Genomic DNA, 26,934 nt, shown 5'->3' with positions numbered 1-26,934 from the left:
AATCAGAGCCATAAGATGTGGATCTGTGTGCAGGAGGTGACAGGAGAGGGCCTTGCTTGGCCCAAATTTAGTGTCTTAGAAGGCAGGTTCTACCTGGGATACCTTCACTAAAGGGATGCTTGACCCTTTCTGCAAACCCATTCCCCTCTCTCCCCTCTTGATAACAGTAGTTGGGGTCCCGCACCCTCATTCCTTCAGTAAATTTTGATGGAGCACTTTCTATGTGCCAAGCACTGCATTCAGTTCTGGCCATTCAAGTTGCCTAAGACATGGTCTCTGACCGTGGGGACTGAATTTCCCAGACAGCATTTAAATTTTGTTTCCTGCTGCTCTCTGTCCCATCTAGTTTTCGGGTCAGGAATGGTCCGGTCTCTCTCTCTCCCTTCCTTCCCTTCCTTCCTCCCTCCCTCCTTCCCTTCCTTCCTTCCTTCCTTCCTTCCTTCCTTCCTTCCTTTCTTCCTTCCTTCCTTCCTTCCTTCCTTCCTTCCTCGCTCTCTCATATTATCAATTATGTACTGGACACTATAGATTGCAAAATGAATAAGACCCTATCCATAAGACCCTCTTGAAGAGCTTGGATTATCATCCTGAGAACATCTATGTAAACAAATAACCAAGGCAAAAAAGTGACAAGTGTTTTTTAAGGGAGCACTAAACAGTATGCGATGGACATAGCTAATAGGCTTGGTAGGTGTGGGCCAGGCTTCACAGGGAAGGGATATTTACGCCCTGTCTAAGAGCAAGCTCCTCGGGTGGGGAAAGGAGAGAAGGGCCTTCACACAAAGGGATTCTTGTGAGCCAAGGCTTGTGGTCACAAAATGAAGGGCTGACACACAGGCTGTGACGGGAAACTTCAGGTTGAGGCTGAAGAGACGAGGCTCCACCAAGGTGTTTGGCTGGGATCCTGCCAGTGGAAACGCGCTTTGTGAGGGAATAGCCTGTGTGGGCCTCCAGGTGCTGGCCAGCCCTGGACCAGTCAGCTGAAGGGGGCACAGGGCCTGGGTCAACATGCGGGGGTCTCAAGGGCTCGGAAGTGCTTCCCCTCACGGGGGTCTTGGGAGAGGCTGCCTCTGGACACCCCAAGGGACAGAGACCAATCCTCTTTTTTGTGCTGCTTTCTCTGATGATCAGGAGCCAGGAAATTGGGAGGCTCAGTGCCGAGTCCCTGTTGCCTAGAAGGGGCTGTTGTAGAGAAAGAACCCCAGGGAAATCTGAAGCCTGGGAGGGCCCCTTGGGAGCAAGTGTTGTGAGAAGAGACCCAGCTCACCTGAAGCACGATGGTGCCTCAGAACAGCTTCTCCTCTAGGTGCAGGCAAAGCTTTCCCACTAAATTCTGATGAATCGACCCGAAGAGCAAAAAGGGGTCTTTATTGGCTCTTGTAATTGACAAGAGGACAATGGGCACCATCCTTCTCTTCCTGTCTCTGGGCTCTGCTTCGCTCTTGTTGGCCTCATCCCGTCAGGCTCTCTCCCGGTGGGAAATAGACGGCCTCCACTGCTGCAGGCCGCACTACCCCATGATCACCATTCTCCACGGGAAGATGGTGCCCCTTTCCCCGGAGTTCCAGCCAAAATCTTGAAAAGGGCTCTCCTGGGCCCTCCCCGAGCCAGTCTTTGTAGACAGCAGGATATGATGCCTGACTGGCTGTCACGGGGTCCCATGCCCATACCTGGAGCCAGCCAGCGGCGTACATCCCACTCCGTTGAGGGAATATGCGCTCCCCTCCAAGGGAAATGAGGTCGCTTCCAAAAAAGGGAGAGGAAGAGATGCTGGACAAGTTAAAATAATTACTTCACCAGAATTACTTATTTGAAAAATCATGATAATGTATTTAGCGCCAGCATCTCCTTCTTACCACACGGCTGCTTATGTTCTGCTTGGCCCTACACTTTGGATTGTTCCTGCCTGTAGCTGTAGCCATTTGGCTTCCATCAGTTCAGTCCCAGTCCTGAGCTCCAATCCCTTCCCCCATACCTTGTCTCTACATTTTCTTTATGCTACCCAATTTTCCAGTCAGTCGGTCACAGGGGCCTTTTTCTCTAATGACAATGACAACTTTTCCAGCTAAAAGCTCCATTCACCAGCTTCTGGGTTTCCCTTGCTATGCTCTTCCTGCGAGGAAGCTGGAGCATCCTCCTACTTATTATTGGACTTCCTGCCATCCTGAATGTTGCCATCCACCCTCCTACACATTCATCCGTCCAGCCACTCACTCACTGGGTCGCCCAACCATCCATCTATCCATGCATGCATGCATGCATGCATCCATCCATCTGTCCATCCACCCACCCATCAAAATATATCAGGAAGCAGGGATTCAGTCATGAGGAAGAGCCAGAACATCCCTCAAGAGACACTCACAGCTCCCAGTCATCACGTTCTATCCAGCTTCCTCTCAGCTCCAGCTCCTGGCCTTGCCTGTGTGCCCCTCTGCAAAGCTTGAGCCTCGTTCTAGTTGCCAACCCATCCTACTGCACACACCAGGGCAAGGCTGGCTGTTGCGGACAGTCATTGTTGTACGTATGCCCAGAATTCTTTCCCCTCATTTCTTCTATTACAAATGATTCTGTAAAGCTGTTAACTAGAGTTTACCAGCTCCAATTTCGTCTTGACCCCCTGGAAGCAATGGTCAGCCCAAAAAGTGGGCATATGGCCCAAGGTGGGCCCATTAGAGCAATTCCTGAGATTGATATGGGGATATTGAGTATTTTGGTTATCATTTGGTATGTCACAATCCTCCCAAACTCAGCGGCTTAGAACAAAAACCGTTTTAGTTTATTATTCTGTAGGCCAGCAATTTAGGCTGGACTCAGGCAGTGCTTTGTCTAGTCTCATCTGATGTCACTCACATGGCTGCAGTCCTCTGTTGGTTCAGTTGGGTCTGGATGATGTCAGAGAGCCTTCCTTGTCTGGAAGTCAGTGCTGGCTGTCAGCTGTGCCATGAGTTTCCAGCGGGTTAACACAGGCTTCTTAGTGTGGAGACTGGATTCCCAAAGCAATAAGAAATATGGCAAGTTCCAATGTGCAAATGCTATATAAGTCTTTGAGTTTTTTAAGGTGAGAGAAGTAACATGCTTGTATACTGATAGGAATGATCCAGTTTAGAGGAAAATACTGACATATAGGAGAGAAAAAAGAGAATTTCTGGGGCAATGTCCTTGGGAAGCAAAGGAAGACGGAACCCAGTGGAGAAGTTGATAGCAATCTGATATGTAAATAAGTGTATTCATTGTAGTTTTAATTTTGATTTTTACCTACTATGAGTGATTTTGGTAATTTTTCTTTCATTTGAAAGCTATGTGTTACTTTTTTTTTTTCCCACGAACTCTCTGTTCAAGTCCTTTTCTCATTTTTCTAACATTGTTTTAGACTCCTGTCAGCTTGAACATTTCACGAGGGCAAGGATTCTGTCTATTTAACTCTCAGTTATATCTTCAGTGTATAGTACCATGCTTGGCGCCTGGTGGACACTCAAAAATTATTTGCTAAAACTGAACGTTTGGGTGCTCTTTATGTATTAAGGAACTAAACCCTTCGTCACAGTGCTGCGAGTGCCTTTTCTTAGTTTATAGTTTGAAATCTGTTACAACAGATTAATTTAGATTTTGTAGAATTTCCTATAAGTAGACTCTTTCAACATGTACTCTTTTAGCCTGGTCTCTTTCACTCAGTATATTGATTTTGAGATTCAGCCATGTTGTGTGCACTAGTAGTTTATTTTTCTTTTATTGTTCAGTATTATTTCATTGAATGGATATACCATAATTAGTTTTTCCATTCATTTGTTGATAAATATTTGGGTAGTTTTCCAGTAGTTTATTGCAAATAAAGCTGCCATGAGTGTTGAGGTACAAATCTTTATATGGACATATATATATATTTTTTTCTCTTGGTTAGATACATGAGTGCAATGGCTGGATCATATGGTGAGTGTATGTTTAACTTTCTAAAGAAACTGCCAGATCTTTCAGAAATTGTTGTACCATTTTACATTCCCCCCATCAGCGTATGAGAGTTTCAGTTCTTTCATATCCTGGGCAACACTTGATAACAATCAGTTATTTAATTTTAGCCATACTAACAGGTATGTAGCAGTGTCTCATTGTGGTTTTAACTTGTTTTTCTTTAATTATTAATGATATTTAGCATCTTTTCACATGCTTATTGGCTGTTCATTTATCTTCTTTTGGGAATTGTCTATTCAAACTTTGTGCCCATTTTCTTATTGAGTTGATTACCTTACTATTGAGTTAAAATAGTTCTTTACATATTCTGGGTATAAGTATCTGATGTATGTGTTTGGAAATAATTTCTCCTAGTCTATGGCTTCTTTTTCATTTTCCTACTGGTGTCTTTCAATGAGCAAAAGCAAAACCTTTTAATTTTGTTGAAGTCCAGTTCACAAGTTTTTTCTTTGATGGTTGTTACTTTTTGTGTTCTATCACAAATATTTTTCTCCTATATTTAATTCCAGAAATTTTATAGTTTTGGGTTTTACATTTAGGTCTATGAACCATTTTAGATAATTTTTGTGTATGGTATGAACTGAGGGTCAATTTTTTTTCAGTGTAGATATCCAGTTGTTCTACCACCATTTGTTGAAAAGACTACCATTTCCTGCCGAATTTTTCTTGTACCTTTATTGAAAACCAATTGACCATATATGTTTAAGTCTACAGTACCCTAAGTACTGCATGATAATTACGCCCCTTTTAATATTTGATATCTGGCAGGGTTATTTCACTCTCTTTACTCTTCTTTGCAAGAATTTTCCTGACTATTCTTGTGTTTGTTTTAGCATTATTTTTGTATCAAGATATAATTAAAATAACATAAAATGTATCCTTTTAAAGTATATACTTAAATGGTTTTTAGTATATTCACTACGTTGCACGCCATCACCACTGTCCAATTCTAGAACATGTTCATCATCTCAAAGGAACCCTCATAGCTATTGGCAGTTAGAACCAATTCCCCACTCTCACCATCCCCTGGCAACTACTAACCTGCTTTCTATCTGTATGAATTTGCTTATTCTGGACATTTCATATAAATGGAATCATACAATATGTAACCTTTTGTGCCTGGCTTCTTCCACTTAGCATAATGTTTTCAAGGGTCATCCAAGTTGCAGCATGTAACAGTGCTTCATTCTTTTTGATGGCCGAGTCATATTTCATTGTTTGGATACAGCACATTTGCTTATCCATTCCTAGTTGTGGTCATTCGAATTGTTTCCAGTTTAGGGCCACTATGAATAATGCTGCTATGAACATTCTTTTACTAGTTTTTGTGTGAGCCTAGGTTTCTGATTCTCTTGGGTATGTACCTAGGAGTAGAATTGCTGGGTCACATGATACTATGTTTAACTTTTTGAGGAACTGCTAAATAGTTTTTCACAAGGGCTTCACCATTTATATAACCTACAAAAACTATATGAGAATTCCAGTTTCTCCACATCCTTATCAACACTTGTATTGTCTGTTTTCTTATTTTAGCTTTCCTAGTGGGTGAGAATTGCTATGTCACTATGGTTTTGATTCGTATTTCCCTAATGACTAATGATGTTGTACATCTTTTCATGTACAAACTGGCCATTTGTATGTCTTCTTTGGAAAAATGTCTATTTAAATCTTTGGCCAATTTTTCATTGGGTTATGTTTTTTATTGTTGAGTCATAGGGGTTATTTATATATTCTGAATCCTAGACCCTCATCAGTATATTTATAAGTGTTTTCTTTCATTCTGTGGGTTGGGTTGTCTTTTCACTTTCTTTGTTCTTTCTTTTGTCTTTCTTTGTCATTATACTTTATGATTTCTTGTGAACTAAATATTTTCTAGAGGACAAGCATTGTAAGTATTAACATCGGAATCAGTGAAAACGATCAGTATAGATCAAGTTTTTAAGTGATATTTTCTCAGAAATGTATGTGTACAGGCTATTGAAGATTATCTATAAGCAATTGGTCTTGGAAAAGCATAATTTTTGAAGAACTCTCTTGCCCTGTGAGAGTGATCTAATATGAATGAATAAAATATATTTCTGTAGTTGAACTGAAAATAGGTACATCTCTGTTGTTGAATTCTAATAATTTTATTGTCTTTAAAAATGTACATACAGTACAATTCCAGTGTTCTTTTGAACTTGCTATTTTCTCAAAATTCACATAGCTATCCCAATAACACTCTTAAAGCCTTAAGCATGGTAATGTTATAAAGCCTCTTCTTTTAATGTGTCTCCTAAAGTCCCCTTATAAAATGTCTTCTTTTAAAATAGCCATCTTTGGAATACTTTATGATGCAGAGTTTTATTTATGTATGTTAGTTGTTTCAAGCCACTTCACATCATGGTTGTTGTATGATCAATGTGGCAAGAGTGAATATAAGACAATGCAAGTATGGACCACTAGTTATGTTGAAACTCAGACCCTTTGAGGATGCAAAAGAGAACCAGCAAGTATGCATCCTTCAAGTTGAGTAAAAGCTAAACAAACATACATCGGATAGAAACAAACAACAACAAAATCCTTATGGCTTTGTTGATCACCGTGGTGTTTAACTGACTCTATTTTAAGACGTTTCTACACTTAGCCCTCTCTCCCTACTCAAGGTGCAGCAAATCACTTTCTTGTTAATAATGCATGTCTGTATCTTATCTTGGCTGTGTCTGTATTGCAGTCCACGGTTCAAGTCCTCAAGGCCACTGCCAGCACCCTGGCACACAGGGGCCTTCTGCTGTCTTTGTTGTCCTGTTGACTGCTAAAGAACTCAGACTAACAATGGTACTGCCCACATCCATGAGTTACTTTTTGCTTGTTGTCATCTGTTGCCTTTCAAGTCTTTTCTGGAATCTAATGGGGTTTTTTTGTTTGTTTTATTTTGTTCTGTTTGGTCTGGAACCCAGAAGACATTTATCTAGTAAAATATTAGGTGATAATTTCCTAAGAATTATTTCAACAGATTTAAACATTTTTTCTTTAACATAGGTGAGTCAAAGTCATTTACACTACACAAAAGTTAAGCATGTTTCCATCACCACTTTGCAGATAATAAAACGTTTTCATTTCCATGTCCATGGGGAACTATGCCCCCCAAGGACCTCCACACATGGGAGGGAAGAATCTGTTCAGGAACTCTCTGAAGTCAGTATTCATCAAGAAATGGGTATTTTGGATGATCACACCACATGAGCATTTCCACGAAGCGGACATTTTCACTCCAGGCTTCAATGTCCTTCATTCAGTGAGAGAAAAGCCAAAGGCCTGAAGGTTTTCCTTGATCTTTTCAGGATTAAAGCTTTTAGGAATGACAGCCACCCCTTACTGGATGTTGAAACGCAAAACAACTTGAGCTGTCATTTTATTGCACCTTTTTAGAAGTGCGCCCTTTAACGAAGGCGGAGAAGACATATTTGTCCAGGTGGGATTCCTAGTGGTCCCCAAAGGGCTATATGCAATCATGACAATGTCATGTTGTTGGCAAAATTTCAAAAGTTTTGGCTGGGTGTAATATGGGTGGCACACAATCTCGTTGCTGACTGGCTTGGGTTTGAATCCTGGGTTGTTCTGGATGAGCTCCAGCTGGCCTGCTGTTAAAACTGGATACTCCGAGGGATTTCACCAAGCCAGCATCTTTGCAAGCTTCCGAAGTCTCCCAAGTGGCACACAGATTTGACTTGTGATATAACCATTTGCCATTCTCACGTATAGGGTAGACTTCATCTCCTGGCTTACGGACCATGGGTATTTCAATGATGTAAAGATCCACACAATCTAGCTGGAGAACCTTGAGCATCCTCTGTAGGCTTGGGCAGACCAACTCTGGGTCATGATTTGTAGCCCACAGCTTTCCACAGTAGAAGATATCCTTCCTCTGTACCTTTCCTTCTGCTATTTCCCCCTGATAGCCTCCCCAACTTCATTTTGGTAGATGTAGGCTTCATCAGTGCGTCAGCACCCCAGGTCAATGACAACCTTCACTGATGAAGACTCAGACTAAATGTAGAGACAGACTACTTGGGCTTTAGTGACATCTCTACCTACCACCTATTTGCTGTGTGGCCTTGAGTAAGTCATTGGCTCCCTTAGGGGTCAATTTAGGCTCTGAGTAGGTACCAAGTCTGACGACAGGAATGCTGTTTCCATCACTTAGAGGTATGCAGTGATCTGTAGGACTCATTTTCTTCATAGTGTCCTTTGATGCACAAAAGCTTTTAATTTTGATGAAGTCCAATGTATTAATTTTATATTGAATTGCTGTGACTTTGGAGTCTTGGCTATTCTTGTACATTAATTTTTCATATCAATTTTGGAATCAGCTTATCTTGTCCTAAAATTTTTTGTTGGTATTTTCAATGAAATAGATTGATTAATTAAGGGAGAAGTGTGGTCTCCTTAAAAGAGAGCTTCCTATCAAAGAAGGGTATGCCTTTCCATTTACCCAAGTCCTCTTGGTGTTCTTCAGCCATGTTTTAACATTTGTTTTATATAGATATATTACAACTTTTAGACGAAGTTCATGTCTAGGTTATAATGTTTTATTATTGTAAATTACTCTGACGTTTAAATGTTGGCAACTAACACAAGTGTTTAAAATACTATGTGAGCTATAGTATTTCAAACTATTCTATGATCCAAATTCAGGCTAAGTTCAGATCTGCAACCTCAGATCTACTCCAGCTCTTTGCTTTATAGATAAGGAAGCTGAAGTCTAGAGATGTTGAGTGACTGACTCCAGGCCACACAGCAAGTAGGTGGTAGGTAGAGATGTCACTAAAGCCCCAGGAATCTATCTCTACATTTGTCCTGACTCTGAATCCAGGGCTGTCATTTTACCAGCCACCATAAAATATTTGAGAGTCTAGGAAAACGGCAAATGTTCTTATATCCATCAAGAACTTGTATTTGCCTGGAGGTGGACTTTACCAATCAAGATAGGAATTAGATAAGAATTATTTTTTAATTTTTTTTTTAATCTTTTTTTCTGAGACGGAGTTTTGCTCTGTCGCCCAGGCTGGAGTGCAGTGGCACGATCTTGGCTCACTGCAAACTCCACTTACCAGGTTCACGCCATTCTCCTGCCTCAGCCTCCCCAGTGGCTGGGACTACAGGTGCCCACCACCACGCCTGGCTAATTTTTTGTATTTTTAGTAGAGATGAGGTTTCACCGTGTTAGCCAGGATGGTCTCAATCTTATGACCTCGTGATCCACCCACCTCGGCCTCCCAAAGTGCTAGGATTACAGGCGTGAGCCACCGCGCTTGGCCAAGAATTATTTTTTTTAAAAAAAGAACATTAAAACAACGGTCAAATGAGAGAAAAAGCAAAATTCAGACAGACAGATACATACACACACCCCAAACCCTCAGACCTCCGGGGCTTCCTGCCTGTGAACCGAAAGGGGGAGTGTGAGTTTCTTGGCCTGTCGGCAGGTGCTTCTCAAAGGCCCTGCAGTCCTCCACTTCCTGGGGAGGTAGCAGCAGAATAAAACTAGCAGAGACTCCTTTTCTCCTCATCCTCCCGGCCACCGCTGCCTCAGCCTCTGCCTCCCAACCTCTTTCTGAGGGAAAGGACAAGATGAAGTGGAAGGAGCTTGTCACCGCAGCCATCCTGCAGGCACAGTTCCCAATTACAGGTAGGGCCGATGTGTCCACTGCAGGGAACTTCTAGAAACTCTTTGTGTATGTGGAGGGGGGCGGGGTGGGCATGGGTAGTGGAGGGTGGTGAGGGGCTGGGGTCCCCTTCGAATCCTGACCTCCTCAAATCAATGGGCAAGTGAGCAGTGAGGGGTTTGGCCCGGTGCTGGCATCAGCTCCGTCACAGCCGAGCTGGGCATCAGTTCAGAGCCAGCTGCTAGAAAACACAGCTCCTCCGGGTACAGATTTTTCCAGTGATAAGAGAGGAAGGAAGAAGGAAACAAGAGAGCAAACGAGGCAGGCCCAGGGTGGAGAAATGGAGAGCGAGTGTTTCACAGAACCTGGACAGGATCAGAAAATGTCAGCCAGGCCGTGTTTCGTGCTGCGACGTTCTAGTCTCTTCGGCTTCTTTCACCCTTTGGCTGGCTCCGTCACTCAGCCCCTTTTTTTCTTCCTTTGCCAACAAAGAAGATTTCATTGGTCAGTCAAGGCCATGGCCTCAAACACCCCAACGGGCCCGGGAGTAAGTGGGGGTAACTAAGGAGGAAAGGGGCACGGGCAGGAAGCACCGGGTGGCAGCCTCCACGGTGCCTTCGCCACCTCATGGCCAAGGGTCCGTGTCTAGGCTCAACCCTGTCATGGCTGTCCCCACACCCCACCGCCTGGGGCTGCCAGATGACTCACCATCCTGGGCTCCGTGACTCACCCCAACCCGCCCCTTAGGCGGCCATCTAGCCCAGCCAGAGGGCCAGGCATTGACAGAACATGGGGCAGATGAGAGGATGTGCCTGGTTAAGTCACCACCACGAGCAGGGCCCAGCCAACAAGAGCGCTCGCTCCTCACCTCATTCCCGTTCATGGGAGCTTTGCTGCAAGCCTTTAGCTTCCACCATGTTTTCTAGCCCAGGTAATGAGGAAGAAAACCAGTGAAAAGAGGACAAGACAAACTGCTCAGGGGGATTGGCCTTGTGGCATCTTCCTGAGAAGCGGGGCAGGCTGAATTTCAATCTAAAGAAACAGGGAAGGTGGAGCAAGCAAGTGTCCTCGGCCCACCTGACGGCTCCTGGCAGCTCACCTTGGTGTGGGAGTTTGTGTAGGGGCCCTGTTGGGAGGGCGGGAGAGGCCATGGGCACTTCTGCTCCCATCAGGGAGCAGGTCACAGCCCGGACCAGCGCCTGGGGGATTCTGAGGCCTGTGCAGCTGCAGGGGTTTCTGTCAGATCACAGCTGTTTTCTCAGAAGAGGCTTGTGGGGTCTGAGTCACACACACAGTGTGGCAGAGTGAACGTGCCTGAGCTTGCTCAGAGCAGCCCATCCTTATGTGCTGGGGACAAGGGGACGCAGAACAGCTGGAATTTAGTGACTGCAGAGGAGACAGCCAGAGGCAATAGCTCCAGCCTCTGAGCTTCAGGCTTGGGACACCCCACCAGGGAGATCATGTAACCTTTCAGGGTCTTTACCTGCAGTTTCCTTACTGGTCCATTTGTGTTCAGCTTGGAGAGACCAAGGTACAGGCAAAGTGAAGTTAGAAAAATGAAAGGCTGCTGGGTGGATGTGGCTGCCAAGCGTCGTAAACAGAACCCCACCCAGCAGACAAGATGGGGGCCGTGCCCCATTTCCACAAATAGGGGGCAGGAGGAGAAAACTGCACATTGGCTGGATTTTTTGCTTCTCAGTGCCACTTACTTTGCCTCTGTGGAGACTGACATTTTAGCTATTTTAGATGAGGCTAATAGACAAAAGTTTTTCAAAGTATAATAGCCCAGACAACAGGTACAGTAAGACAAGGCGTGACTCAGAGAGGCCTCAACACCGAGGGCTGCGGTGGTGCTTGTGCTGCCTGAGGGGACACCTCCACAGTCTTCTATAAGCGGAAAGGCTGCTTATAGCATTTCAGTCAGGTCTTCTCTCTCTTCTTGCTCAGTTATGTGACCCATTGCATACGTCCCTTTTAAAATGTCTACTAAGCTGTTGCATTTGCATTTCTTTGGAAATGACCAGATCATTAGGATCAAAGCAAATGATGACCTGGTCTGTCCACATGAGGAGGCCTCCCTAAGAGAGATTCTACCAAGATGGTCACCAGGGCTTGAGGCCAGAAGAACCTATGATGGCGTGCCTGCTGGCACGGGCACACTTGTGCCTGCAGAGCCCCTAGTGCCTCTAACTCCCTACTCTGCAGTAGCCAAGAATGCACCCGGCGGTCAGTGTGGTCTTTGTCTTTTATCAGTGAGGAGATGCAGCTCTGACATGCAGCCTTGGGAAACGCAAGGCTTCCAGGCTTGTGAGCAGCTCTGCTTTTAGGAAGGTGGCTGGACGTGGTGGAAAGAGCCAGGCTAATCTCAGGTGCTGTCCCAGCGCTGCCGCTTCCTAGCTGTGCAACCTTAGGCAAGTGACTTAACCTCTCTGGGCCTCAGTTTTCTCACCTCTAAAGAAAGAATTATAATACCTTCTTTGCAGAGATGTGACAATGAGAAGTAATGTAATTACTTAGTAGATACATGTAAATACATAGTAGACAGCCAATAAGTAAAAATTGTGTTTACTATTACTATTATTACATCTTGGACTGTCTTCTTGTTCTCAAAACCCAGAAACAGGCGATGGAAACCCACGGCTGGAATTCTTAATTTGCTTTCAATGTGTTGTAAAGCAACAGTGGGCATTTTCTCCATCTGTTGCAATCCAACTCATCCCTCTTCTGATTTCTGGGCACACCCATACCAGCACAGAAACATAACAATGATCCCAGGGGTAGGCCCGATGGTGAACAAGGAGCAAAGCTCTGGCTGGTCATTGGATGACTGTTACATCCACCATTTTCATTTTTTAAAGATACTTACTCTGTAGGGGAATATTCTCCCGAAGTAAAAACATGTCTGAAAAAATATATACAAGATGGGGGCCGTGCCTCATTTCCACAAATAAGGGGCAGGGGAATTGGCTGGATTTTTTTACTTCTCAGTGCCACTTACTTTGCCTCTGTGGAGACTGACATTTTAGCTATCTTAGATAAGGCTAATAGACAAAAGTTTTTCAAAGTATCACTTTGAAAGGAATTAGAAACAAAATCCACCCAGTCATCACTGGTCGGGGTAGCCACCTAGATTCTGAAGCCAAAGGGCTATTGCGGGTGCACAGCAAAACGAGTATCTAAATGCAAACTTCTTGAACACTAAATCTTTGCTGACATTGCTGGGAGGTCAATGTCAGGCAAGTTGTTAAGTGATACCAGTACACATTTTTCATCAATGGCATTTTCACCATCAGATTGTTTCACCCTCCAATTGCCTAGCTCTGCTCATCCAAATGAGCTATTTCATTTTTTGATTTTAGCGTTTCTCAGGCTTACTAGCCTAGAGATCACATCTGCTGCTGCTAAGCATCCCCCAGAAACAGTCCTGGGGAGCTCTGGCTTAGGTGAATAACCACTGCTCTACTTAATTTTAAATTCTTCGTATTTTTGCTTTTGTTCTTTAAAAAAATGCATTTAATTGTTATTGGATATACACTTTTCCAGTCAAAAGTGACCCAGCATTGTGTGTTTGCTTTGTTTGGAAGGGTCCAGATGCCCTGAGGGAAGTCTCTTAGATTAGAGTTGTCCAAACACGCACTTTGGGAATCCTTTCTCCCAAGCCTTATTTAACTAAGGCTTAGGACCTTACATGGGTCAGATAATTGATTTAATAAATACCGGAAATAGTTCAAAATAAATTTCTTAGCTCTGCTTTGGCCAAGGCTAATTTTAACACTGAAGCGATGGTGTTAGTCACTTTGAACAAACATTCAATTTGGTTAAAAAAAAAAAAAAAATTAAACCGGTCATTTGACCTGTTAAGCGAAACAAAATGATCACTTTAGTCAGTGCATGTACATAGTATGTCTTCCGGTCTAAAAAACAACTTTAAGTTCCCTGAAAACAAAGACGTCCCTGTGACACTCACAGCTCTACCCAGCACTTAGCATGGTACCTGGAGCGGAGTCAATGCGCGATAAGTGTCAATAAGAATTGTTGAATGCACATTGGGAGGCCGAGGCAGGTGGACCACCTGAGGTCAGGAATTTGAGACCAGCCTGGCCAACGTGGTGAAACCCTATCTCCACTAAAAAATGCAAAAAATTAACTGGGCTTGGTGGTGCATGCCTGTAGTCCCAACTACTTGGAAGGCTAAAGCAGCAGAATCGCTTGAACCTGGGAGGCGGAGGTTGCAGTGAGCCGAGATCGCACCACTGCACTCCAGCCCGGGCGACAAAGCAAGATTCCATCTCAAAAAAATAAATAAAATAAAATAAGAATTGTCAAACGAATTAAAAGGTGAGTGAATGAAGGAGATCTACATGCTTTCATATGATTAAATTAACTTTAATAGTTTATTTGGCAGGTATATTGAATTGGCATTATTTGGACCTTTCCTCTAGAGAATGTAGTATTAAACAATGTATTTTAAAAACAAAACAAAAACCAGAAATTAAACAGGTGGAGGGGACAGGGCAGTTTGAGTGATTAGAATTATTTGAGATGAGTTGCAAGGATGGTTTAAGATAAAACCCTGCCGTTATTAAAATTTTCTGGTTGGACCATATGAAATTTCCACTATTTGTTTATTTCAGATCTACAAAAAGGATAATTTCATATGATTCAACTAACATTATAACTAAAAATAAAGAAATATGCTCATTTTTTTCTGATTAGGTTTTAACACCAGAGAAAAGCAGAAAATAAACAAGGCTAACACTGTTGGAGATTGTTAACTAATGAACTAAGAATAAACTAATGAAAGGCATCAAGTAGAAAAAGACTGGATTAGAGTATAAATCGCAGTATCCAATCCAATCACCCAGTTTCCTCAAAATATAGAAAGAAAAAGCAAGATACTTACTATTAGTCTGGTTTGATCCAGGTTACTACATAAATATTTCAAGTAGCCAACATTTTTCTCTTCTCTTAGTTTGAGATATTTTAATAAAGATATAAAAATCACTGAAAGAAGTTAAATTTTTTTCAAAATTCCTAACAAGCCAGCCCAATAATATTGCATTCTCACTTCTTTATATTCAATCCAACATTTTTTACAAGTGCGTACATATCTTTTTATAGTTATCATAAAAAAGTTTCAAGTGCTTTTTTTCTTAATATTTTATTGTAAGCATTGTTTTCATATTTAGCCTTTGTGATTGTTTTTAATTGCTATGTAAGCTTCCATAACACCCATGCATCATATTTTCTTCACTATTTCCTTATTGTTGTACATTTGGACTATTTCTAATTTTTGTTATTTTAGCTAATCCTACAAGAAAATCTTTATATATGTAGCTTTTGTTACTTTCTTGGGCAAATCCAGGAATGACAATTGAAAGAATAGGTTAAAGTAAAACAGCATTTTGCGGGATACGCTAGACTTCTCTTGAAAACAATCCCATCAAGGAAAGAAAATGTGTCTCTAACTCTCTGTGACCATCTCCAAGCCTTTGTGTCTTCTCTGGAGCAGGCACTATGGTGGAGGGAGAGGAGGCTCTGGAGCCAGAAGTCCTGTGCAGCCTTCCCCTCCCCACCTCAGAACCCCGTTCTTCCTCTGTGAGATGGCGGCAATGGTGCCTCCTCACGCAGGGGACTGTGGAGCGGAGATCTGATTCGGAAGTGCCTAAACACTAAAGGCACTTGGAAAGCCAGAACCATTAGCATATGTGTCTCAGTTTCCCAATCTGCAAAATAGAATATCATTTTCCCAGTGCAGTAATGGGGAAACACTGGACTGACATGCTTTTTTTCTTCCTCTGTCATTACATTGCAGTGTGTAGCTGGGCAGAAATTTCTCTCTAGGCTTTAGTTTTAGCATCTGTGAGATAAGAAATGATGAGAGGGTTGAACATCCCTTTTAGCTACAAAATAAGTTGGGTGTGCGCTTGAAATTACAAAGTTTTAAAGAACGTTTAATGACTCAGCCCCCGATCCTTACCCCACCCCACAGATACTGGCTCTCAGAATTCAGAGCCTGAACTTCCTTCTTCCTTGCCTCTCCAAATACTTTTTAAATCTGGGCTCTCACCTTATCACAGTATTTTTAACGTTCTAAGTGGGAGCCTCTGCTGTGAAAAATCCAAGGACAAAGTCCATCCCTTCTGCTTGTGCATCGGCTGCAGATTTACTGGGGGCCATGCAAGGACTTCGGTTGGTGAGAAAGGACTTGAAGAGAAAGCAAATTACTGCCCGAAGCAGCCAAATTGCAGTGGTGAAAAAGTTAGGCGTTTGCACTGTCCACTTTGCTTGCCTGTTATGATTTGTGCTACTCAGCAACTAATTTTCAGGCTCAAGGAGAAAAAAATAAATAGAAAGCTTTAGAACAAAGACAAGCAGGACCCTTGCCAGTCCAGACCGCCGTTCTCTGAGTGCAGCCATCCCTTTATAGTTACAAAATGCGTTTCCATGCCTTTGTTTACTGGATCCTCATAGCCATCCTATGGCAAGTAGCAGAAAAAGTAGCAGGATTTATCTCTGCTCATAAATGAAGAAAGTGAGGCTCATAGGTCTGGGGCCTTGCCTATGAGTAGAACCAGGCCACAAGCATGGTTTCTCTGGGCCCTTGTACAGCGCCCACACCTTGAACAGTGTGCAGCTGCTCGCCCAGGTCCGTGCACCATCATATACCCAAAGACTGAATTCTGAAGCCTACTTTTAAAGGTATTCCCCTTACTAAGCACTTACTCTTTTCCTCTCAATTTTTATGGTAAAAAATAATTATTTTGGTGCTGAACATTCTCATTTGATACACATTTTCTGCTGAGTATGAATATTAGGTTGTTAATATAGAACTATGTTTTTCTAGAATATATTATTATGGTTCTAAATGGAGAACTTACATTTTCTCCAAATCTGATAACTCCATGGTTTCCATTTTACTCTCAGAAAATGTGTCTCTTTTGGAACTTCTTGAGAGGGATGGGCCTCAATTTGCAGTTCAACCCACTCCTGTGTGTGCAGGTGTGCACAGCTCACCACGCCACCTTATGCAGAGGTTATAAGTAAAATGTAAGTTAAATCATATTTGAGAGGTTTTGCCCTAAATGAATTGCCCATAATTAATCTGCTTGGTAAGAGTGGATCTCCATGTGGTGTGAAGGTTTTACATGTATGAGATTCTCTAAAAGAACAGCACACCGTCATGCACAGACTCTGAATTGAGATTTGCTTTTTTGCGAACTCCTCCAGGACTGGGAGAGTTATCTTTGAATGGCAAATGTCTATAATCTATTCACAATTATTTATGTCACATTTTAGCCTGGGGTTCACCTGCAGGCTCGGCGCAGGTAGTGCAAATCCTTGTGCTGTTGACTAGAGCAAAGCAAAAGATGGTTTTCTGGTGCTCAGAACAAACGCATAAAGCATTAAACAGCTGGAGATGTGAATATCTGAGACTCTTAGTGGGCTACCCCCAAAGCTGGCTGAGAGGAGGGCTGGGAAGAGGGGAAGTATTCAAGTGCTGCAGCAGGACGTCTGCGATGGGCTGTAGGTGCTGTTGCCTTTGCCAAGCCATGGCAGGTGGGGAGGAGGGCTCAGAATGGAAACCAACATCACCATTTAAGATGAACAAACCTCTACTCTCCTCTTTTGCTGTAGACACTAGAGTCTACTGTGTCTTCTTGTATTTTGCTAATTCCCCACCGTGCAAAATTGTACTGGCTCCAAGACAGAATGTGAATGACAGCCCTCAGTTAGACCTGCCCTTTCGTCATCTGGGTTGGGCATGATGGTGGAGAATGGGAGAGAAGTATGATAGGGGAAGAGAAGAAAAGACAGACTGGGGGAGGGGTGGAGGTTGCAACCTGTTCCCCTGGGTTGATTGGCCTGAGCAGCCTGCTGCAAGGAGAAGGCAGCTGAACCAGGTGACCCACTATGGGAAGAGCCTGAGCCCAAGCCCCAGGGTTGCAGGTCAGTGTGGGTGCTGGCAATGTGCACACCAGCATGTGTTTACCCATATGCTGTGGTGGTTGCAGGTGTCTGTGCCCCTGTGGGCATGTGCTGGCGCATGTGGTGCTGTGTGTTTGTAGATGTGTCCTGACATGCATGTGCAGGTGTGCATGCGTTGGTGTGTGTGGCGCATTGTATGCTCCCCTGTATGCTGATGGATGTGTGCCTGTGTCTGCAGGGAAGTGTTTTTATGTGCAGCAGTGAGTGATTTTGTATGTATGGTGTGTGTGTTTAGGAGGAGTTTAGTGGCAGCAGGACAGCTCCATAGAAGGAAGGGCAAACATTACTTGAGCTCAGGGCTGGCAGTCTGGGTTCTGGGTAGGTGAGCAGAGAGGTGGAGATGTCACAGATCATGTTCCAGGGATTCTGCAGAGAAGGGAGACAAGAAAATCTCTGTCGGATCATGAAGAGGTGTGAGTGGCTTCTTCACAGCTGCATAGACTTTTCAGGTTGGTCTGGCCTGACTCCCGTCAGAGCTCTCTCATCTTCCAAGTAAGCCTGGGGTCTTTCCTTTTTTGTAGCTTTCTTCCTCTCAATTCTCTGGACTTAGAATGCAGACCCCACCCCATCCCCCACCTGCAGAAACCCTATTCACCCCTTAATTCTAAGCCCAGATGTATGGGGATCCCCCAGACCCACTGTTGACATTGTTACCAGCGTTAAAGTGACACAAGCAGGTGGAAAATTGTTGTTCTCAGAATTCAGGGTTAAAAACCCAACAGAAATAGTTCCCTCGAGTGAGGCGTTCCCAGAGCAGAGACTCGGCACCCAGATAGTTTCAGGAACACTTATCTGTCAGCAGAAAATGTCACCAGCTCCCCAAATTCTCACCAGTTCTTCCCACAGCGACCATCCTACGTATTTTGGCTAAAATAGGCAAAAATGCATTTAATGTTTTTATTTTTTCACCCTCGGAATAGGTTGGCAAACAATCCAATAAGGTGGTTCCCAATGGCCTAATTTGCCCAGCAAGATAACCAGATGGATAATGAATTTTTTTTTTTTTTTTTTTTTTGAGACAGAGTTTCGCTCTTGTTGCCCAGGCTGGAGTGCAATGCTGCGATCTCGGCTCCCGCAACCCCATCCTGGGTTCAAGTGATTCTCCTGCCTCAGCCTCCCGAGTAGCTGGGATTACAGGCATGTGCCACCACGCCTGGCTAATTTTGTATTTTTAGTGGAGATGGGGTTTCTCCATGTTGGTCATGCTGATCTCGAACTCCCGACCTCATGTGATCCACCTGCCTCAGCCTCCCAAAGTGCTGGGATTATAGGCTTGAGCTGCCGTGCCCAGCCATGATTTTTAATATTTGATTATTTAAACCATCTGACAGGCCACTTGACTTACCAATTGAGTAAATATTTACCAAGCACCTCTCATGTGCCCCGAATCAAACAAACAGTCCTGCAGATGGTTGGCTCAACCAGCCCACTGACCAGGCCAGTGTCTTGAAGATGAAGGTTAAATGATTGAGAGCCCATAAGCAAAAGAAAGTATCCCTGGTCCCGGAAATCACGTTCTCGATTTTTACAAAAAAGTCTAAATTTGTCTTCAGGCTCACTTCTTTATGGTCTCATCTAATTTTCTTCATTGTGTGGGCCTGTGCTAATTTCCATGCTGAGTTTAGTAGCAAAGGAAGCGTATGTGGGGGATACCACCCAGGATTTTTGAGTCAGCTGAGAGAGCTTCAGAAATTCCTCCTTTGATTTCCTCAGAGTCTAGAGAAATCTTTGTCTTTTCTCCCACTTAACTATCAACGTTCAAAGCCCAGACCTACATAAAATACACAAATGCTTTCTGGACAAAATGAATCTTGTCCGTTTTCTTTGGGTTTCATTGGGAACAATAAAGATTGAGCTACAAAAGGTTGGCAAAGAGGATTATCCTTTTTCTTTCTATTAAACATAGAGGCTTCAAAAGAACAGCTCAGAAAGTCAAATAATTGTACCCACTATCGCTCACCTATCCATCTCCCTGCTGACCTGGCCTGTGAAATCCCCTTTAAAAACTTGGCCAGCTCTCACCTGCCCATTGCAAATGCCGTATTGTTAAATGTTCCCATCTATAATTCCATGAGGGAGGCTGCTATAAAGCAAACTCCTTCCATTTCAATGGAGCATCTCGTCAGGGAATAGCTCTTTGGGGTGGGAGTGGTGGGGTGCCTCTAATTTTCAAAGTGTTGTGATATCTTGTTGGAAAGGGAGCTACTTGGAAACCAGAAATGGGTTGTGAATAGAGTTATAGCCACAAGCTCTTGCGGTCCAGAGGGGCTGGTGGGAAGGACATGGAGGGTAAGATTTTGGAAGCCGTTTTTGATCTTCATGACAATTTCTTGATTTTGTCAGTTTGGAAGACACATCTGTTAGTTTTTAGGTATGGCTGTAAACACAAAGTCTCAGACTTGAAGCTGACCTAATTCTTCATTTGGTTTCAGACGACAGCTTCCTCAGAAAATTCCTGTCAGCCATTTTGAAGAGCACAAAATGGCTCCTATATGCCAAGGGATAGAGAGAATTTGCTATTTAGGGATTTTTTGTTTTGTTTTGTTTTTTGTTTTTTTAGATAGGGTCTCTCTTCTTCACTCAGACTGGAATGCAGTGGTGTGATTACAGTTCACTGCAGCCTCGAAATCCTGGGCTCAATCCTACCACTTCAGCCTCCTGAGCAGCTGGAACCATAGGGGCACACCATCGTGCCTGACTAATTTTTTCTTTTTTTGTAGATACAGGCTCTCACTATGTTGCCCTGGCTGGCTTTGGAAACTGCTGGGCTCAAATAATCCTCCAATCTTGGCCTCCCAAAGTACTGGAATTGCAGGCATAAGCCACCATGCTGGCCTATTTAGAGATTTTTAAATTTGGAGTTGAACATTTAATAGCAGCATTCAAGCCTGGAATAATATCAATTAAGAAAGAAAAGAATAGAAATCTAACCTTCCAATTGGCCAACCATCTAAAATTCAGTGTAGAATGATCAACACTGGGTCCTCTGTATGGAGTCAGAAAAGAGGCCTGGTTCACCTGGCTCTCCATGTTTTCCCTGTAGAGTCCTTCAAACCGATGGTCTTTCTCCACCAACTTTGACCCTGGGCCATCATCTCTCTCTCTAATCACCATTCCTTCTCTTTGAAGGTTAAAAAGAAAAAATTTCAGGCCAGGCATGGTGGCTTACACCTGTAATCCCAGAACTTTGGGAGGCCAAGGCAGGTGGATCACCTGGGGTCCAGAGTTTGAGATCAGCCTGGCCAACATGGCAAAACCACATCTCTACTAAAAATAAAAAATAAAATAAAATAAAATAAAAAATAAAAAAAGCCGGGTGTGGTGGCATGCTCCTGTAGTCCCAGCTACTCAGGAGACTGAGGCAGGAGAATCGCTTGAACCTGGGAGGCTGGGGTTGCCATGAGCCAAGATCGCGCCATTACACTCCAGCCTGGGCGACAGAGCGAGACTCCGTCTCAAAAAAAAAAAAAAAAAAAAATTCACAGGGAACATACAATAAGCCTTATTTAATGGAGTTCTGAATTATGTACATTTGAAAACATGCAATCTAAAAAATTCATAAAGTCTCACTATTTGTAATATTCAAGATAATGTAAGATTTTACATTTATTCCTATGAGAAACTAATCAGAATTTTGCAAAGTCTTTAGGAATGCATCTCTCATGTAAAGTGTAACTACTTTGTAGTCAGAAGTGGCTTGTGGCAATATCATGATTAGGCTGGGGTAGGGTTAGGGGCGGTACCGCTTAGTTCTACCTTTAGTGATAAGAAGAGTAGACAGCCAGCCTCAGCAACATAGCAAAAACCTGTCTCTTCTAAAATACAAAAAAAAAAAAAAAGAAGAGAGAGACAGAGAGAGAGAAAATATTCACTGGGCACGGTGGCACCTGCCTGTAGCTACTTGGAGGTTGAGGTGGGAGAATCGCTTGAACCCAGGAGGCAGAGGTTGCAGTGAGCCGTGATCACACTATTGCACTTCAGCCTGGGCAACAGAGTGAGAGAAGGAAGGAAGGAAGGGAAGGAAGGGAAGGAAGGGGAAGGGGAAGGGGAAGGGGAAGAAAGAAATGAAAGAAAGGAAAGAAAGAAAAGAAAGACGGCATCTCTCTGGGAAGATTTTCTGTGACCAGAGTGGGACTGGGCTGGTATGTCAGAATCTTGGAATATTTGAGCTGGAAAGTATTATAGTTACCTTCAAGTTCCACTTCTGGATTTTATCAGGGGAGAAATGATGGCCCTACAGAGAAAAATAATCCAGATCAAGAAACTGCCATGTCATAAGCAAATGGCAAATTCAGCCCTTAAACCCAGGACTTTTGATTCTTGCTCTAGCTGCCTGTCTTCTGGGCTGCCAAGCTGCCCTGTTATAAGTAAATGGTGCTTCTGGAGCCAGTCACTGGGTCTCAGGTGTGTGTGACGAGACCCCACACTAGAATGACAGCCACAAAGAGCTGCAGGTGGCTGGGCCACCTTAGCTCATCCTGTCCATGAAGGGGATGGCCTTCAACTGTATCCGGGGGTACAAAAAGGCATTGGGTCATCCCTACAGTGAGGAAACCCCTACCCCGTCCCCCTACCAGGTAGCTGTCAATGCTGCTGAGAAGCCTACCGTGGTCTCCCTCCACTCCAGCTTCTGCAGGCCAAGTGGCCATTGTTGCTAGATTTTTTTCGCCCTATAGTGCCATAGGCCCTGACCTGCCTACCTCCTGGGCAACAGGCTGCTGGAGGGTGAGGGGCAGCCCTTGTGCCTTGCCTCACATGAGCTGCACTCATGCCACCTTCCAGAGAAGATGAATTTAGCCTTCCACCTGAATCCTTTCAGGAATGAAGCAGGCAGGCAGGCAGGCAGCAAGAAAGCTATAGACACACACAAGTAAATGTAGCCAGAGTGCTTTTAGTCTATAAAGATGTTCAGTAAAAGTTTAAGGAGTGAAGAAATGACAAAAATACCACGTATTATTCGTATATTCTAGGCTCAGACAATGTCTTATGGTATGTAAACCATATCTTAACAACAACAAAAAAGCTACTCAGGAGGCCGAGGCAGGAGGATTGCTTGAGCCCAGGAGTTCCAGGCTACAGTGAGCTATGATCATACAGTCTAGACTGGGAGACAGAGCAAGACTCTGTCTCTAAAAAAGAAAAAGAAAAGAAAATGTCAGCTATGTGTAAGGGAAGCTTCACTCACCAGAGGAAGCCCTTGGAAAGTTTTGTGTAAGAGAATATTATAACAATACGTAAATATAGGTAGGATATTTAAAGAAAAGCTGTAGTGAATTATTTGCTACTATGAGGACTCTTCTAATCTACTTGTTTTCCTGAGTGTGAATTTTCATTTATTGAATTTTTGTAGAATCAACAGATATATTAACTTTTCAAAAATAGAGATGTGCCCAGATTTTCCTGTCAGTTGTTCACCAGTGGATGAGATCTCAAAAGGTAGGCAAGATTGATCGCTAGGTTTTAGAAGGGTTTCCTTTTAAGGGCTTTTTAATGAAGCCCATTCGAACTGAGATTCCCACTGCCCCACTGCCCTAGCATCCCATTAATGACAAGGAGGGGCAGATAAATGCCTCTTTGTGCCAATAAATCAATGGCATCTCTGATTCTCTGCTGAGACTGTCCAGGACCATGGTGATCATAAGGACAGTGACCCACTGATCTTAGGCCTTGGCAGGCAAACTAGCCTTTACTAGTGATGGTGTGTCCTGTTAGGCGATGCTAGCTGGGGAGAGGAGACTAGAAACAATGAGAGAAAAACAAGTAATTTTCCTATTAGTGAAGAGGGCATGTTTTAATCATGTATTTCATCATCAGAAATATTGTCAGAGGTAGAAATGAAATGCAGAGCATAGCTGCACATTAATTCATTTTAAATGTATTTTCTGAGCAAGCACGATTGTATGTCAGGGGCTGCATTACAGTTGCTGCTCTCAAAGAACTCACGTATTTCTAGAGGAGAGGGATATGCCTGGCTGGTAAAGTGATAGAGGGTGGTAACTGTGAACACTTATGGAGCCAGGGCTTGTTTTATATGCTGTTTGCATGCATTAGGTCACGAATCCTGTGGCACTTTTATTGATGTCCCCACTTGATAGGTGGGGAATTCAGCCTTGGGGGTCCATGGCTAGCAGGAGCACAGCCAGCCTTTGGCCCCAGGCAGCCTGCCCTCCCTACCCCCACCATGAACCGCATTGCCTATACACAACACCCCAGGAGCCCAGAGGTAGGAGTCTCCCTCATATTTGCTTGCCATGGACTTGGAGGCAGGAGTTGAGGTTTGTCTGCCACAGGGAGAAGGGAATTAGCAAAGGGAAGATCTGGTGGTAGGAATAGGATTTTCTGCCCCAGAAAACCAGGGAACACCAGCTGTGACTCTAGGTAACCCCTATTCCATCCCGGAACCTCGCTTCCCATCCTCAGGCTAGATGAAGAGGGGGTTGGGGGCATGGCCCTTGGCACTCTAACTGGTAGCCCACCCCTCCTCCAGGCCAAGTCCTCACCTGGCCCCATGGTTCCTGGTCCCAGGCAGACCCTGTTGCTACCTGCTTAGATGTGTCACCCTTCCTCGTCCCAAGGACCTAGCTCCTAAAGAATGTGTTCAGTGACGTTTATAACAAAGGCACTCTTCCCCAATCTGTGTTCAGCAAGATGTTAATACTATACTACAAAAAGAAGGAATGTACATTTTGGAAACATTAGTTTAAGTGCCCTGAAGAAGAGTTTTGTTTGCTGTTGTTTAAGTGCAGGACTTTTCCAAACCTTCTGTCGGCAAATGTGCATTACATGTTCCCAGGGGGAAGGGAGGAAGATATGGTTATGCAATATAATACAAATTAATTTCACCCCTCTTGGCATCTGGTTTTTCAGGGAACACCTATTAAATGACCTGCAGAATACAGAGTGAGGGCTCTAAGAGGAAGTTATAAGAAGGCTGGGCTAGAGGAGTAAAAGAAAGCATCCTGGGAGGTAGGATTTAAATGGGTAGGATTTAATGCAAAAAGGAGGAGGAGGAAACTTTGCAATTAAGGGCATGGCCTCAGCCTGATGACAAATGCCCCAGGGGGACCTCCTAAACTCTGTTCATTTTGAATACCTGTAGGAGCAGACACAAGCTGCCACCCCTCCTGTGTAAGGCTGAGGTGGTTCTTCCACAGTTTCCTGGGACTTGCCAGCAGGATGAAGTTCCAGTTGTTAACCGCAGTAGCTAGCCTCATAATGATTCCTTTCTTCACCTGCCTCACTTCCCATGTTCTTACTGTGTTCATTTCCTAGGGTTGCCTTAACAAAGTGCCACAAACTGAGTGGCTTAAGGAGCAAAATTTTATTGGCTCACAGTTCGGAAGGCTAGAAGTCCAAAGTCAAGGTGTCCGCGGGGTTGGTTCCTTCCGAGGGCTGTGTGGGAGAATCTGTCCCATGCCTCTCCCCAGCTTCTGGTGGTTGCTGGCAATCTTTGGTGTTCCTTTGCTTGTAGATGCATCACCCCAATCTCTGCCTTCATCTTCATGCTGCATTCTCCCTGTGTGTGCATAGCTGTCTCTGTGTCCAATTTTTCCCTTTTTATAAGGACACCAGTCATATTGGATTAGAGCCCACCCTAATGACCTCATCTTAACTTGATTATCTGAAAGCACTCTATTTCCAAATAAGGTGACATTCACAGGGGGTTAGGACTTCATTATCTTTTGAGGGGACACAGTTCAACCCATAACACCTACCAATGGTTTCTGGAATCATCTCTCAAAATAAACTATCTGTACTCTAATCTTTGTTTCAAGGTCAGCTTCTAGCAGAACTCATGTAAGACACCCTTTTAAAGATGGTACCTCGGAGGTACAGAGAGATTGTGAACCTTCCCTAGCACAATGTAACAAGTTCCTTGCAAAAATCCTGATTTGAGTCAACATTGTAATTTCTTACTTAAATCTAAGAATATGCCTCCCAGCTTCTTCCAAGACTATCTGGGGGAGTTGTTTCTAGGATGGCTCAATTTATTTGTTTTGAACGCTGATGGCGGTTCACCACATTGTGGCTCAATGAGTGTTGAGGATACGTTCACATGTAATAAATGCACAGGGCTTTGCCATTAGGCATCATTAGGGGAAGGACACTTCCAGCGTACTGCAGAGGCATTCTCTTCCAGCCTGGTTGCCTATCAAGCACCTGCTGAGATGACTGGCCCAGATGGAGATTGTGGGGTTGCTGAGCCAGCCCTGTCCCCTCCTTATCTCCGGAAGATGGAATAAATGCGTGTCAGAAGGGAGGGTGCCTCCCATCTCGGGAGCACCGGGGTTGCCCTTCAGAAAAACATTGCCTGCACATTTTGTAGTCTTGAAATGAATCTGAGTGGCAATTCAAGAGGCAGAGCTTGTTTTAGATTTTAGACAGTTCTACCTGCATCTTCCTCTTCTCTGCTCCAGCTCGGACATCTTGGCTCCACATACAGTGGTCTGAACTGGCAGACAGACCCTGAGAAGAGGAGAGGCCAAGGTGGCAGCTGTGGCTGGCCCCTCCTGCCTTCTGGTCTCCTAGGCTGGTGAAGGAAGTACAAACACCGTTGTGTTTCCAGGTCACAGCTGCCAGGGCTCCACCTGTGGGGTGGGTGGCTCCAGTTCTGTTCTGAGTTAAGAAATGTTGCAAATATGTTTCCTTGAGAGAGACACTAGGAATTGACCATTCCTTTCTGCTACTTTCTGTAGCCAATAAGCATTTGAGAAACTGGAGAAGGGTTTAGCCCTGACTTGCAAGGGAAGACTGTGTGAGTGTGTTTTAATTAAGAAAAAAGTTAGTTATAGTGAGACCTGCTTGTTTACAAAACAGATGTATAGTCCAGACAGATGTACAGGGATGACCTTGACTTTCTTTGTCATTGCAGGAAGGTGGGATATGTATGACCCCTGGTTAAGAACAATAGGAGGCTGGGCATGGTGGCTCATGCCTGTAATCCCACACTTTCAGAGGCCGAGGTGGGCGGATCACCTGAGGTTGGGTGTTCGAGACCAGCCTGACCAACATGGAGAAACCCCATCTCTACTAAAAAAAAAAATACAAAATTAGGCAGGCGTGGTGGCACATGCCTGTAATCCCAGCTACTCGGGAGGCTGAGGCAGGAGAATAGCTTGAACCTGGAAGGCGGAAGTTGCAGTGAGCCAAGATTGCGCCATTGCACATTGCACTCCAGCCTGGGCAACAAGAGCAAAACTCCATCTCAAAAAAAAAAAAGAACAATAGGATCAGAAGTCAGATGGCTGGGTCCATGTATACCTCCACCTCTCAGTTTTCCATCTCTGTGCTTGAAAAGAAGTCTGTCTATAAGCCTCTGCCTACCTCTGCCTGT

At 43.9% G+C, this 26,934-nt stretch overlaps 1 protein-coding gene and 1 pseudogene across 1 annotated transcript in view; one reads left to right on the top strand and one right to left on the bottom strand.

The window, feature by feature from the left end:
* Positions 1-6,084: 6,084 nt before the first annotated feature.
* On the bottom strand, positions 6,085-9,032 carry LOC105492991 (aldo-keto reductase family 1 member D1-like; annotated as a pseudogene).
* A 409-nt stretch (positions 9,033-9,441) lies between these two features.
* Positions 9,442-26,934, top strand: part of LOC105492990 (CD247 molecule) — an 89,766-nt gene continuing 72,273 nt past the window's right edge. The window contains exon 1 of the mRNA XM_011760395.2: positions 9,442-9,634. Coding sequence (XP_011758697.1) covers positions 9,577-9,634 — 58 coding nt within the window. The 5' untranslated portion in view covers positions 9,442-9,576. The remainder of the gene's footprint in view (positions 9,635-26,934) is intronic.

The sequence above is a fragment of the Macaca nemestrina genome, chromosome 1 (genome assembly GCF_043159975.1).
Source record: "Macaca nemestrina isolate mMacNem1 chromosome 1, mMacNem.hap1, whole genome shotgun sequence".
NCBI lineage: Eukaryota > Metazoa > Chordata > Mammalia > Primates > Cercopithecidae > Macaca > Macaca nemestrina.
Note: the sequence above shows the minus strand (reverse complement) of the source record. Positions and strands in the feature narration are given on the sequence as shown.